Source organism: Charadrius vociferus, unplaced genomic scaffold (assembly GCF_000708025.1).
Source record: "Charadrius vociferus isolate BGI_N301 unplaced genomic scaffold, ASM70802v2 scaffold650, whole genome shotgun sequence".
Lineage (NCBI taxonomy): Eukaryota > Metazoa > Chordata > Aves > Charadriiformes > Charadriidae > Charadrius > Charadrius vociferus.
Window position 1 is genome coordinate 731,161 of NW_009646736.1, and position 16,479 is coordinate 747,639.

At 36.9% G+C, this 16,479-nt stretch overlaps 1 protein-coding gene across 1 annotated transcript in view; it reads left to right on the forward strand.

Annotated features, from left to right (window-relative positions):
• Positions 1-16,479, forward strand: part of CLSTN2 (calsyntenin 2) — a 380,503-nt gene that overhangs the window by 318,315 nt on the left and 45,709 nt on the right. Inside the window, exons 8-9 of the mRNA XM_009890154.1 lie at positions 2,528-2,776; positions 3,336-3,457. Of these exons, the coding sequence (XP_009888456.1) occupies positions 2,528-2,776; positions 3,336-3,457 (371 nt within the window). The remainder of the gene's footprint in view (positions 1-2,527; positions 2,777-3,335; positions 3,458-16,479) is intronic.

Consider the following 16,479-nt stretch of genomic DNA (forward strand, 5'->3'; position numbering starts at 1 on the left):
AGGCAGCCTTTGAGCAGGTGGACAGATGTACTGTCTAACATTATTGCTGAACTTCCAGTTTTTACTCAGCACATACGTGAAGGAACAGAGCACTTGAGAAAACAGGTAAAATGTAAAAAGTATATGTAAATGAGAGGAAAAATTCTCACTGCTGAAAATATTTTTTTTGTCCAAGGTTTCCATATCTTCATAGAGGAGAAGAGGTAGGGTAGAAACTTCTAATAGGACTTTGATAAAAAGTTTATAAATGAAAATGAACTTTACATAAGTGTTGCCTTTAGACTAGCTTACACTTTGGTATTTAGTATGTATTACCACCCTTAAGGTAGAGAGAACTCTTATGAAAGCAAGTTAAATTATTTCTGGAAATAAGTTTTTTCCCAGAAATGACCTTATTGTATCTAATTGTTGGATAAATAAATTATTTGAAAAGGAAGAAAACCCTATATATATTTTTTCTACCAGTAAAGCACTGTGCGATTGCGGAGTGCAGAACTGAGCGATCACAGATTCATCTGTGCCGTATAAAATGCAAGATTCTTTCTCTGAAATTAAGGACCCAGTTTATAAATCCTGTGCTTATTTCTTCATTTATCTGTTGGAAATCTAGAGAATTCAGATGCTAAGCATAGTGCATTAAAATTCATTTTTTATATTACCAATGGTTTAAATCTGCCTTTCAATAACCCAGTGATTTGCACTCACTTTGACGGTCAAGGTGGGCAGTTTAAATGATTAAATTATGCTTGAGTCATTTTAAAGTCAAGGAGTTATTAGTGTTGTGCCTCAAAGCATTTTAGTAAGCATTTTTTCACCTTGTCATCTGACAATAATAAAAAATAAAGAATGTGTGAAAGACACCATTTGTACTGCAAAAACATATTCAGAATAAATCTCACTAAAAAAATAATCAGTTAAGGGGCCTAGAATATGGTGGAAATATGACTACGGTGCTGTCTTCTTTCCCTCTAAGCATAGATAAAATAGAAAATAATGGGATTACTCATTCTTACATGGCAGATAGGAAACTGAAATATGGAAACACTGTGTATCAGATTCAAGGCCATGCTCCAGCTAAGAGGGTAGATTCTGCCCTCCCTCCCTTATTCTGGGTTGTGCAGCTTCGCAGGAGGCTCAAACAAAGTTTTTGATCTGATTTGGGTTTGGTTTGATTTGGACGGCTAGCTTCCAGCTAAGCCAACAGTCCGGTCCGATTCAGCAGGCAGCATCAGCATGTGCTTAACCTGGCACAAAGTTTGCAGCGTGAACATGAAGGGTGGGCCCAACACTGTAAGTTGCTTGTGAGAAGAAGCACTTCAGTATCGGGGGCTCCGTCCAACAACTGTGCTGAATGCAGTGGCTCCTGCATTATTCTGGGAGCATTTTAGAAGAAAAGGGCATCAACCCCTACATTTTGGAAGGGCACTGAGCCAGTAGCATGACAAGACTGTTCTGGGAACACCTCCAGATACATCCCATGTGTATTGCTCCAGGTCTGTGTATGTATGTGGCTGAGCAGCTTGGGATGCTGGTTGGATTCATGAGGGTCGAAACAGTATGATTTCTTCTGGCTAAATCTCCCAAACGCATAATCCAATAGTTGCTCTCAGGGCAGGATTAACACATGCTAACAGGACTGAGGCTCCAAAGTAACCCACAAATCTCCATAAAAAGATTGGCAGATAAAGTAGAACCAGTTGTTAAGATGTAAGAAAACACAGAGCTGTAAATAATTGTGCTATTTTATCAGATCTTGGCACCACAGTGTTTTCCATTTCTGTTTTGTTTGGTTAGTTGGTTTTGGTTTTTTTCCCAATTAATTCTAACAAACTGTGTAGCTAGGAACCACTTTGCTAATGATATACTTTTGGGTTGGGGAGGTGGCTAATCTGAATTATGAGTACCACTTAAAAGTCTTAGATCTATCACTAGACAAGAACACACAGAGTTACAACCATCACATATCTGCCAGAAGACAGCATTAAAGTGATATTATCTGTTTTATGGTGAATACTCTGTATGTATTGATATTCATACCAACATTATTATGAATGTCCATGGGTGTCTGCTGGACATTAGGAGACTTGTCTTACATTTATCCCCACCGTAATGTATTTTGCAACACATCATGCCCACGTACCATAATCTCCACGCTGTCAGGGAAGGAAGATGTAAAGCTTCCCAGCTGGATGTAGAGAATTTGGGTTTAGTCTCAGCAGTTTTAGTCATAGCAGTTCTTGAAATAACTGAAGAAATGTCATTAATGAATTTTAGAAAATAATGAGAATTTTCAAGAGAGATGCTTTCTGTAATTTTCTGTGCAATACATTTAATCTAGAGAACTCTTACTGGTTTACTATGGTCGGTATTGTATAACGTGTATATGATTTGACAGTGAAGTTAGTAGGACCATTTGGCTAGTAAAAATAATCTAAAGTGTGAATCAGACCCCTGGCCTATACTAAATTAATCTTCGCAGCTTTTTCATTAGTCTCTCATCATGTTATTCGTTATATATCATTTGCAGGAGCTTCCTCAGGTGCCATTGACCTGTTACCATCTCCCAGTGCAACAACTAACTGGACAGCTGGGCTTCTCATGGATAACAATGACATGATTTTTAAATTTGATGGAAAGCAAGGAGCCAAAATCCCAGATGGAATAGTCCCAAAGAATTTAACTGATCAATTCACCATCACTCTGTGGATGAAACATGGACCTAGTCCAGGATTAAGAGCTGAGAAAGAGACTATTCTCTGCAACTCTGACAAGACAGGTGAGTCTGTGTATTGAAAAAATGTTTGGCATAGGGCATAAGAAAGTTAGTAGAATGTTACCATCTCTCCTCAGTTAATTTGGTCTGGAAAAAAAGTTACTGAACTGAGATGGTGCCACTCTAAGCATTGCTGACTTGATAGCTTATCGAGGGGACTGGTATCTAACTAAGTTTCAAGCACTGGTTCTCTTCTCAGATAGTGTCTCTGAACACATCTGTAGGAATTTACAGGAACTGGTTGATAAAATAAGTAAATTAGGTTTATTTTTTTATTATTTAGATTGGAAAAACAGTTCTAATTCTTCATTGAAACTGAATTGATTTGAATTTTATTTATTAGTTTGGACATAATACTTCCATAAACAAGACTAATATGGTGCAATTCAGGAAGATGCTTACCATATGTGGCTTCCCGGAGTACCACAATGATCCATGATGTTGGGGTTTTTTATTTGGATGCGTTTTGTCTTTTAGGTGTATATTGCTTTCAAACGCATTCACCTTAACAGAAATCTCGATGATAATTCAGATCACTGATCTTATTGGTCCCTCCTTTCAGAGATGAACCGTCATCACTATGCCCTCTACGTGCACAACTGCCGATTAGTATTTCTGTTGCGCAAAGACTTTGATCAGGCTGACACCTTTCGTCCTGCGGAGTTCCACTGGAAACTGGATCAGGTACCCATGGTTTCCTCTTATCTGTAACCCATCCTTCTCTTCATCCCCTTTAGATATCATAGAGAACAACCCAAATCCTAGAATAACTGCTTTGGGAAATCAGAAGTCTATTACAATTATGTTGCAACTTGTAACTGTTATGACTCTAATGGGGATCCACATAAAAAAGGATTGATTGGTTAACTTGGTTGAGTCATTTAATACAGTAGGGTTTTTTAATTGAGTCATTTTAAACAGTAAGTAGAGGTTTATATCCTTTGGCAATGGATAGAGACATGACATTTTGTGTAGTTCCCTAAAAGTTTTCCGTTTATCATTAAAAAAAAATCTACTTTATCAGCACAAAGGAAGTGATGGAAACCTTTTCAAGAAAGACTATGCTGACACACAGAAAGGCATTTGTGATATATTGTAAATCTAATCTGTAGACTTTCATCTGCTGTGCTGTATGTAATTTCTCCTTATTATGAAGAGTATATCACAAGGAAATTATTATTAAAGAGATAGGAGTTGCTTTTCATAGATTTATTAATTCTAAGCAGGATAAGGATCATTTGGGTGAAAGAAGACAGACTTCAGCAAAGTAGCATTTTCTCACAGCAAGTTTCTTCATGTTTTTGAGTCCAAACTATGATATTGAAGATGTAGATAAAGGAATGGTTACTTTCCCAATTCACCTTCAAAATGCGTATGAAAAGATGATCTTTGTCGTGATTATCAGTTTGATGTGTGAGAAACCATGTGATGATCATAGCACTTGTTTTTCATTTCCATTAACCAGTTTGGAACCAGTTTGTGCTGTACTTGATATGAAATCTTACAGTGTCTAGAAAGGGGTAAATTTACATGAAATCATATTGAAGATTACAAGTCATGAGTAACTGGTGTCACCTCAGATAATACTGTTCTGAGTGCTGAAGATGGATTTGTATTTCTAAACTGTATACTAAGCATCCAAATTAATGATCATATGAAGTTTATATAAAGTATTTTGACTTTGAAAGTTGAATGCAATCAACTTCTCTATCTTTGCAATGAGAAAGGACCAATCTCTTCCAAATAAATGAAATTTGTGTGTAACTCTTGTAACTTAGCCATGACAAAATACTGGGAAAATGTACTATCAAAGATAATTTTCCATTGACAGGGGATTTGATTGTGTGAAAGAACTTTTCATCTCTATTGCCATCTACAATTACTTTATTCTTACTCTACTTTCTCCACATCATTTCCATACTTTTAAAAAAACAGACAGGATACATGGCATAAACTGGGAAGTACAGGAATGCTAACATCTTTCGATTATTTTTTTTTCTTTCTTATATCATAAAAAAGACAGTGTATCTGAACTCTTGGTTTTCATATCAAGGAAATTTTTGTGGGTGATTAGCCTTGCATTTGATTAGCATCCATGTTATTGATGAGCAACAAATACTCTGTATTTCTAGTTTGACAGTATTTTTTCCTTGCAGAAAATGCTGCTCATCTCAGAAATCTGCTTCTGAATGGTCTGTTGATTTGTGAGATCTGAATGAATTTGAGGGTGCATTGTTTCAAAACAACATGCTGAGAATGTGTGTATCTAACTCGTTAAGTACAAGTGATATTTTTTCTCTAACAAGGGATAAAGAACACGTTGGGCAAGTCTACAGATTTTGTTTGAAATTAGTAAACCTAGGGGAGTTGCACCAGCACACACACAACTTCTCACATCTTCAGCTGACTTTTAAGTAGAATCCCAAATATCTGGTGACAGGAACTCATTGTTTGTGATGTAAGTCCTAGAGGAACCCAAAGATTTCAGCTAGGGATGACTGAGTAAGTCCTTGGAGATATTTTGAGATTCAATCAATTGTACTCTGAGTTATATTTCTGGAGAGAATTTCTTTTATTGAAGCCATCTCAGCTACAGAATATACTAAAGGCAATCCAAAGTAGCACTTGACACATTAACTCTTTTAATTTCAACTGTTTGGTTCTGTTTTTCGTTGTCTGCCGATAATCATTTGTGTAATCTAAAATATGCTCCCAAATTGTAGCACAACAGAAAAGTTGAGCTGCAGTTGGGCACTGAAGGCAGCACCTTCCTAACTACTATTGAAAACTCCTACATCATGGAAACTAGAGATAGAAAAGATTTTCTAGGTCACATCATTAATTTTCTTTCATTCAGCTACTGTCAGTTGATTTCCACAGTCTATTTTCAATGCTCTTTCTAGCTGAAAAAGAAGGTAAGATTAAAGTATAAATAAAGTTTGTTATGGGTTGTGTGACCAGACTTCCATGATGATTAATTTGTACTGTCAGGGTGATCCTGTTTTAAGTTTTTTCATTAAGGGACCTGGTAAAGATTGGTGCTTTACCTCTTCTTCAATACTTCATCTGGCCTATACAGTAGACAAGATTGAAAGAAATTGAAAATAAAACACGTGAATAGTGGGCTAGTAAGGAACTTGCATGGTTTTGAAGACAAGACAGGCAGAAACTTTCATTTCAAAGTAGTAAAATTATTCCAGCTTCTAACTATCTATCTATAATGGTCTACCTTAGAAAGCACAGGATATTTTAAAACCACATCAAAAAGCAAGTTAGCATCCCACTACAAACTCCTCTGGATCTCAATATGAAAAGAAACTAGGGCTAGATTTTCAACTGGAGATAGAGTGCTCTAGACACTTCTGAAAATCCTACCAGGTGATTATTTGCACATTTAGATACTGAGGTACCTCTGGAAATCTTTAACACTCAGAAATGCTCATTCTGTAATGGCATAGCCTCAGATTCCTTGTTTTTTTAAGAAAAGAATGGGAATTAAGCTGTATCTAACTGTTTTACAGTTTCTCACCGTCTGCACTGCACAGTGATATGGGATGCTGTAGATGGCATTGCATGTATGACTCTGGAAGATGGTTCAAAGGTTGGCACATAGTAGAGTAAAATATGGCAGAGTACTTTATTGCTGAGCTCGCTTTATGATTGTGACAATCCATAGCTTGTTTTAGCTGAGAGGAATCCGGTGACCTTGGAATAGGGTGAAGCATAAACTAGTGAAATCATTTATCATTCTTACTGCAGAGTAGTAAAATTTATTATACCAGCTGCTTTGGGCTCTACCTAGTCCACAAGACTACTTACTCACTCTTTCAAGGCACTGACTAAGAATGTGAGCTTATTGTCATTCCAATTTAATTTAATTCTGTAGATCTTGTTTCTGTGGTGGGTGAGTGTGGCACACATCTTAGTTGCAGACTGTTCTTGACAGGATTCATGTAACATTTTATACATACATTTTATACATACATACATTTTATACATACAAGGATTCATGTAACATTTTATATAGCTCCACCTGAGCAGTGCATCTGAAGCCTCGTGGTACAACGCAGCCATCATAACTGTCATGCATAGTGAGTGTCTGAAACCTCCATATTGTAGTGGCTGCCCGGTTAGCTCAGGGAAGATTGTGCCTATAAGCTAGTTCATAGACCTAAGGATTTATTTTCAATATGGTTTTCAGTGTATTTAGCCCTATTTGTTACATTAAAATTAATAGATTTTGCTAGGCTATTTTTAGTTCCTTACTGTGCTGAGGATGGACAACCTGAGAGTGCCATAACCCTGGGCATATGTGCCTTTAGTATTGAACTGCTAACATTCATGAGATGAGTATGTCTGCAAAAAGTGCTAATAATCAGAGGTAACAGACTTTAAACCGAAGGTATCCTTCTTACTGATAAGAAACAGAGGAAAAAAATTGGTATAGTTTGGGTTTTTCCCCCACTTTCATCCTTTTGGAAATTAACTGCCTTAGTTGTGAGAGAATCCATTAGTAGTAATCTGGAAGAAAAGCTGTGGAAAGAACCACATTAAAGAAAATCAGTGTCAAGTCTCTAATGCATGCACAGTAATAAAAACTGCATGGTTTTCCCAAACAACTGCACTAGATGCCCGATTAGAGGTGGTTCGTTCCTTTTACTTATTCCCATTTCCTTGGAAGTACAAGTGTTTCCATTGTTTCAGAATCATGACCTTTTTTTCTGAGTTTCCCATGCAAAGGTTTAAATTGAGTATCATGATGTGTTTGTCAGCTTTTTTATCATTCATTTTCTCATACTTAACTATGAGACACTCTTTAAACCTGAGCACCTACTGCAAAAAGTTTTGTTGCCAAAGTCAGTAAGAGGCACCGAAATCATCACCTAATTGTCTCAAATGGATAGGAACATAGATGTGGTTTTACGTCAATGATTTAGGCAGCCAAATATAAATTTGGGCCATTTAAAAATAAAATTACTTATAAAAACTGTTTCTTTGGTTTTCTTAGAAAACTGTGATGATTTATGTTGGGGTTCCCTTCTATTGGGATGCTCATACACCTGTATGCTCACCTTATGGAAGTATGACTGGTTTTAAGAAAGTGATCGGATTGTACAGCCTCCTCTTGCACACGGGGAATGACTGCATATGGGATGGGTGCTGTAAGGGCCTGAGCTTTCTGAGCTCCGTACAGCACAAAAGTAGCCTTGGAGACTTGGGAGTTGGTGAACTTCTTAACTTACATTTCTGATCATGTTTCCCTTCAGCTGCTGGTGCTATGTTGAGCCTCGTCAAATTCCTTGATGCAAAAATACCAGCATCACAAAACAGATCAGTTTATAATGAGATTATCTATATTAGAAGTGGAGTTGAAATCAATGGGAAATGTTCATTGATTTTAACAAGGGTAGGATTTCACCCGAGAAATGTTAAAAAAAAATAAAAAATCAAGCCTTCTCACTGCATTTTCTTTCAATGCAAAGATATTTTCAAAAGCACTTCAGGGAGTTCTGTTAGCTACTCAGTTGTAAAGGCTCGAACTAGTGCCCCTTCCTTTCATTGTCATCTGCAGGAAAAAAACTCTTTTGATCCTCAGATTTCTGCTATAAGAAGTGGCAATTCTTGTGTGTTCCCCATTTCTGGTTAATGTAGTGAGAACTCTTCCCCTCAATTTCTGTCCATTTTAACTGTTGTTTTCTGTAGCCCACACAGAAACAAATCAAAATAATAGTTTGAATAATGAACCAAGGCATTCAAGCCTTTGGTGGCAGTGGAAAAGATAACATTAAATAGGACAATGCACAGTGTATTTCACGCACTGTTCATCATGAATATTACATTTCTCATACTAATATTGAGGATAGTCAAGCCAAGAGGTATTTTTCCTTCCCCTAAATCAACTGAATAGGAACGCTTTTCTGAGTGGGTGAAGAGATCTTAGCCAGGGATGAATTTTTCTCTCATGTACTTGTTTTTATTCACAGTGGGAAATTATTTTGTTTTATACCCATGTTATCACCCTGAAAATAGCCCTCCAGCCCAGAGGCACAATTGGTATTGATCCCCTTAAAAAACAGGGAATGCGCTACATGATCTGGAGTCATTCTAAGTCAGCAAAAAATAGATAAACATGCAGAAGGTTATTGTTTCTTTTCTAAGATGAGATACATTGCTTTGAATAATCCAAAATAAGCCTGCAGTGCTTTTCATTGTGGAAAAGCCCCAATTACTTTCATAATAGGAATGAAAGAAAGAGGTTTAGATAAATCTGAATATGATGCATTCTGTCTCTGTGTGTGCGCGTAGATGATGAAGGATCAAGGCAAGGCCTCCATTTGCATTTAACCACTTCACTGAGCACACACGATAGGGTCTTCTACCTGCAGAAAGCAGTCTTGTCCAGTCAAACCCTTCACTGCCATTTACTTTTTAAAATAAGCTGCTGTGCTGGGACACAGTAGAGCAGGAACTGACTTTTAAAAAAATGTATGTTGCATGATAATGAAAGGGATTTGGTATCTGGACCTTTTCTTACTTAAATGAGCTATTTCCATTAAATTACAGCATTTATGAGAGAAAGTTGGATTTTTAGAAACTGGTTAGTTGTGTGCATCTAGATTTGAGAAAACCATCATTTACATTATGAAAGTCCTAGTGGCCACCTTCTTGAGATGCTCAGAGAGAAATGGAATGAGTGAATATTTTGGGAAAACACATAGCATCGTCAGCCCTAGAGGGTTAAGGAGATATGATGGCGAAAGCTTTCATCACCTCTGTGTACTGAATTTCACCTCTAGATAGAAGACCTCAGGCTTCTTAGTCCCATACTTTCCAGCGTGATGCTCTGCTGAAAGTTAACTGGTTTTTTTTATGGTGGAGTTTAGTTATTAATTTTTACTTGAAGCTCAAAAGAGTTTCTTATGCTCTTAATCACTTATTTTACAGATTGATATGCAGACCTGCACTTCTCTATGCATACATCTTTAATAAAACTACAGAAAGAAGTAAGTTAGGGGTTTTCCTACAGAGCCTGTAAGAGATAAATGATAAATGTATCATGCTAGTCCTTCAACAGAGGTGAAATAATTCCCAGACTTAAAAAGTCTTTGCAGCATCCACGGCACTCCAAGTGTCTTACATTATAGCCCTGTCTGTTCTGGCACAGTTTATTTACCAGTTTCCATCTTTAAATGCTATTTTGATAAATTTTTATTCAGCATCTTGCTTCAAAACAGCTTTTGCTAGTACAAGGATGAGTCAGCAGTGCTGAGAAATGCCAAAAATCCTCTTTGAGACTCTGGGTGAAAGAAGCTTGTTTAATTATTTTTAATGCAACTGCTAATAATCTTGACAAACAAATCACAGTGGCTGGCAAGAACTTTTTTTTTTATGACATACAAAAATTCCCTTGGGCCAGCTCTGAAGTATTCGCTATAAATTGGCCTGGTTTTGTGCATTTCTGATTTCTGCCATCCAGTCCAGTGTGAAATGCAGTGACTGCTCTGTGCTTCTGTAAAACTTCTATGACTCTTAAGGAGCAATTGAGCTGCCTGCAGAAAGCATTTTATGATTTATATATTTGCATTTACTTGAAATTATTTGGACATGTCTCTGTGTATTTGTATTCTTCATTTTGCAGTTCGCTCATTTTTCTGACTGTGACAGTTTTATTATAATGGTATCAAATTTTCAAACCTCTTTGTGCTGGCCTACTGTTCCCAAAGACTGAAGATGAGTTGGGTTGACTCTTCTGAAAATGATACCTATTATGTGTTGTCATTCAGCTCTTACTTACATCAGAAACTGTTATTCACATATGTAGTTATGCTCATTACCTAGGGAAGTTAGAACTAAGGGCTTGCAACCAGCAAGCCCTTTACAGCCTAAGACACCCATTTTTTTGATCAAATCAAAGATGAGGAAAAAAAATAATAGGAAAGAAATTCTGTATGGAATGAAAAAGAATTTAAAACTGGCTATAGCACTGTGAAATAATGAGAAGTATTACACTCTTAAAGCTTATTGTGGGAAGGCCCCTAAATTAGTTTAATTCCGTACGCAGAGAATATCTTGGTATGGAGTTATTAATACACCTGAACAATCTGGATTAAAGTGTCTGCTAACTTGCCCTGTTTCTACAGTACTCTGGGGACTCTAGAAATATAAAGCCTAGAACAGAAATTCCCAATCAAGCTATGCAAGTGAAGGTGAATAGTCACATTTGTTTTCTTATTCATCAGCTATTTATATTTTACACTGTCCCTGATTTATCAGTTATGCACCAGAGTTTGCATAAAACATGCCCAAACTGCTTCGAGAATGTTACTGAAGAGCAAAATCTGTTACTTGGGCAATTTCCTAGGGCCTCTATGTTGTGTACCTTTCAAGAAAAGCAGGCTGGCTTTGGAGCATTCAGGTGGCATTTGAAGCATTTCACAAAGGTAGGATTGACATCTTTATCCTTCCAAATGCAGGTTAGGACATACATAGCGTGTGTTATCAATAAATATAAACTCATTCATCTCTGCGCATGAGCTGTTTATTCTAGCCTTGGAGCCATGGTTTCTGGGTGTCCGCAGTTCAGGAAGAAAGTAATGTGGTCTTTTTCCATTGATTTACTTTCCCCATCTGGAGAGTGTCTTGGCAACAGCAAAGCCGAGAAAAGCATATGATTAAGCACGTGATGAACAATTATGTAAAAATGCATAACTGAGCAGCTTTCTAGTTATACAGTTAAAAGATAAACATAGAGTGCTGCCTGACTGTAGTCATCAAGTGTTACTGAGCTGACATGCTTGCTTGATGCAATTTAGCAACAAGAAAGGTGGATTATAATAGAATTATTTCATCATGAATGAACTATGGATGTAATTTACTAAGACACATTGAAGTTACAGCATGACAGCACGAAGACATGCTGCAGCTACAGTACATAATCAGGGCTTTCAGGTGCTTTGTCTGTCAGTATGATTAAGCAATTTCATTATTTAAAGCCATAATTAAGCCACCTGTATTTTTAAAACCTATTGTGAAAATAAGTATTACACATTCTGAGTTTCAAGGCTACAAAAGCAGCTCACAGCTTGGGTGCAAATTAGTTTGCAAACTCTTATGCTTCACTGCAGTGTTGTCACAATGTAACAGTGAATATACATTATATAAAAAGGTTCTTATTTGAAAGCTGAATACCTTATTTTCTAATGCAGTTATTTTCTTGCACCCAATAAGACAAGAAAAAAAATCCTCTTTCCATGATGTTTTTCATCGTGCTACGGCAATGCTTCATATGACTCGTAACAATTTCTTGAAGCTCATCACTGATTATTGTAGTCCATTAGGCCACTGGGCATGCAGCTGGGTATACTGCCAGGCTGGTGACTATGCGTGAAGAACTCCTCGGGGCGTGCATTTCTCTGAGGTTAATGGAGTCTCTTCTTATGGAATAGAGGTTGGTAGACAGTCAGAAGTACCATTGCTCCTTCAGGGAAAACTTTTCTGGCCAATATCCAAGAGGAAGTCATTTGCACGGCTCAAGAACAGGTGCTGGTTTGAGAAGAGCATAATATTAAAAATGGGAAATTCTGGCAAATGAAATAAAATGGTAGATCACATTATGGTCAGCTTCCAGTGAACTCAGTCTATCACACTTAACGTCCTGAATGGAAATCTTCCTATTGTATTGTTGTCCATAAATCCAACTTTTATTATAGTAGGAAACTGAAGCTTACAGAAATCAAATTCTGTGCTATTGAAATGTGCATTACAATGGAATTAGAACTTGATCCACTAATCTTCTATTTTTATATTTCACCCATTAAATTTTATTTTCTTATATTTATTATTCAGATTGTAGTGGATGTACTTGGTGCAACCTTGGCGGAGAGAGATGAACTTTATATGTCCTCTTAAAATTCTTTCCAGCCTTCCAATGTTTGACTGTCTAATTAATGCCTAATATTTAAAAAATGTATTATTATGGTTGCTAATGGTTTAATGAAACTTATATCAGTATTTTGTCATGTGAAAGTGACCATATTAACAACTCCACACCTATGACTGTAGGAGACATTTAGCATTTGTATGGATTTTTCAGTTCTCACTATACCATCAATTTTCTTATTTACAGAAGTCTTGATATGTATTAGGAATGACTCTGGTAGGTAAACCAAATGTTTATGATTTACATGATTTTGAAGAAAGGTCAATCTCACTTTTCAGAAAGAGCTCTACATTTTTAAGATGTTGACTGTCTTAAGACACAGATTTTAAAAATACTTTTTGTATTCACCAGATTTCTGGGAAAATTGATATCTATTGACCATATCAAATTATTATAACATTAGTGGGCTTATTTGCTGCAGAAAGTAAAAGTTTCCTGAGGGATGTGTTAAGCATCTGCAAAGCTTATAAGGCAGTGCCTCCACTGGTGTAAATCTGCCCTGTTCTTTTCAATGCAGCTGCTGCTGCACTGGCTGAGAATCTAAAACTTTGCCTTCTTGCCAAACAAATATACGCTCTGTAAGAGCAAAGAGGATGTCAGCAGCTTTTAAATAAGGTCAGGACAATTGTGCAGTCTTTTAATTCAATGCCACCAATTAGAAATTAAGTTTTTCAAATGTGCTTGGATCCATGAGCTTTGCCAGAGCATGACAGAGCCAGGATTACTTCAAAACTTAACATTAACCAGCATCTCAGCCCTGATTATGTTACAAATAATTGTGAATCCACTTACAGTTTAGTAGTATTATTAGTGCTGGCTAGAAAGTGGAAATCCTTGTGAATAATTTCATGTCTTAAAAGCATTTTTACTTTAGAGTCGCATATTCTTTGCAAGCAGGCAATGAACCCTGCAGAAGCTTCCTAGGCAGGCAAAAGCAGGATCCTCGCTGGAGTCCATTAGCAGAAATTGTTTTCTAATGAAACTGTATGTTTCTAAGTGCAACTTCAATGTTAAAAATTGCAACTTTATTGAGTCATAATTTCAGAAAAATTACTGACATGCTTTAGTATTATTATTGATAGCTGTAATATTTTTATTAGTATTACTTTTTTTTAGTATTTGCCTGTCATAAAAACCCTACATCAGCAAGTAAAATCCAAAAGGAAACATCACTATGACGTATCCGTTGCACAAAGTTCTACTACTATATTATAGCATACCTTCCAAGTTTTAAAATATCCTCACAGCAGCCAGTTGAGTTCCTCTTCCTAATTTACTCATGCCTGATCATGCCTGATCAAAACTAGATGCAAAGCTTCAGGCTGATAGTGCACGGATGTTCCAAGCCCTTGAGCTAGGATTCTTCCAAACAGACAATTAATGGTATTCAAGACACTGAAGAATTTTTCAGTTAGTCAGAGTTCAGGGTCTTGCCAAGTTATTTTCCAATCTTACAATGATTGTTTTGTTACAAATTCAGCCTTTTGCCTTTCAATTTGTTTACTCCAATTAACCTGTGGACTCAAGTTTGTTCAGAGCAATTTTCTGTTGTTGTTGTAATTGGATACACAGCCTGCATGGCATTTTTTATTCTTTGCTTAAGTGGCCTTAAGCTCTCTCTCACTGAAGCCTCTCTGCTGACATCATTGGATTTGGATACACTCCTGAGGAAGGGTTTGCTGTAGCGCTTGGTGGCCGGCACAGAGACCCTGATTTCAAATTCAGTCTTCATTTTCTGTGTCCTGAATATTTAACTGAATGTGGCTCATTAAATGAAGATTCTTGCAGTAACTTATCGCCCAGCGTGTAGCTAAACTAAAGAGAAGAAGAATTGGGATTGCAGTTAAGTGTATTACAATTCAGACAAAAAATTATTTTGTTAGTCTAACTCTAGTGTGTATGCGGTAGAAGACCATACTACTTTGCATGCAGAGGTAACAGGAAACGTCCAGTTTCCTTCAGATAACTGCCGTAAGAGACCTTTCTGAATGTCATACTTGGATTCCTTGGAGTGCTGTTCTTCCCTTCCTTGACTGTCACTGTTTAGTTCAAGTGGACTAATTGTGTTTTGATTTCAGAAATACACAGCCCTGAGCTGGCATACATACCATTTACCTATGGGCTTATCTTTAAGTATTCCAGCAGTTACAGTGGCTTTCATTAAACTATCCACATGCTTGCCTGTAAGAGCCATTCTAACGTGAAGTTTCAATTGCAATTTTCATACATGTTAAGCAGTTCGTTTTGTTTAGCAATTTAGGCATCAAAAGTCAGCCTAGTCAAAAGTTTACTGACTAGCCTAGTCATTTATTTTGATGACCAAAAGTTATCAAAATAAATCTGCACCTACATTAATCACCAGCTAATTAAAACACCGTCATGCCTTTCTCACCCACCTTTCAGTTTTGTGTTATATATGGCAACGGCTTGGACTTGTGGAAACACATTTAGGCTGGTAGAGTCTTACAAGAGAGGGTTTTCTGCAAAGCCTTTAACTGCCTGCCTTGGAAGTTTGCAGGAAAAGAATGAAGCCTGTTTAATTGTTCACCACGCACCTTTTCATAAAGGCTGAGGAAATCAAGTAACCCTCTGATTTCTTCCATGCCCAAACCACGACGATCAGAAATGTTGAAAAACTTTTAAGGTTCCACAGGTTGAAGCAGGTGCCTCTTTCCTCATGGCCCCGACAGTTGGGTGCCCAGCTGCCTTCTCAGCCTTTGAAAGCCTTCTGCAGGCCCTCGAGCCAATGAGTCAGTTCTTAATGTGTACATGGACTAACATGATCTCACAATCATCCACCAAAAAAACCTTTATCCTTTAAAATTATGTAGACTCCAGTACCTTATTCTTGCTTTAATTTCTAAGTTTTGTTGGCTTTATATGAAGTAACAGTTGCTTGAAAATTTGAAAGAAAAGATCAACAATTCAATATTTCCTGAAATTTGCAAGCTAAATATATCAGGTTCTGCTAGAAATGCCTGAGTTCCAAGTTGTGGAAGTGCTACTTTTAAGCTTTGGTATGAAAAACTGCTTCTCTCTCTGCTTTTACTATGACTTCTATGAAAAACATCTCCCTTGAATTTCATGCCTTCAAAAATCCTGTGTATCAATTTCCAATTTCATGATACCTCTGCTAACGGCAAAAATATTCAGGTACTTACAGTTTAAGAGAATCATACAATACTTTTAAACTGAAACAGTAGTTTAATAGGACAGATGTGTGCTGCGTAGTCAGTTCCAGGTGCTGAAGGCACACAAGGTATTTTTCAGTTTGATTTTGAAACAGAATAGGCCATAGAAAATTCAAAACGTTTTTATTTTATTGTTATAATTTCCAAATTTCAGTAAGGCTGGTTATTTTAATTATCAGCTCAGAAGACTAAATTAAAGTTTTACTACATTGGATTACCCACACAGTCTGCTTGTGTATCGTATGCATTCATATGCATTGGGAATGAAGACTATGTTTAAAGTAACAGAGTATGAAACCTGCGTGACTTCATGCATTAATGGTGTCTTAACCTCATACCCGTAATTTGAAACTCAGAATACGAACAGGTCTTCTTTAGTAGCCAGGAGAATTGCAAATGTTTCTTTTCTATAATTTTTGCAATATGCCATACTTTAAATTTAAGGTACGTTATTATTTTGTACAGCCAGTGATGCTGTCCTCTTAATGCTACATAAAAATTAACAGTTCCTGTGCACCAAGGGCTGGGTGGGTGTGTGCTTGCAGTGCGCTTGAGGGAAGCACACAGCCCCACGC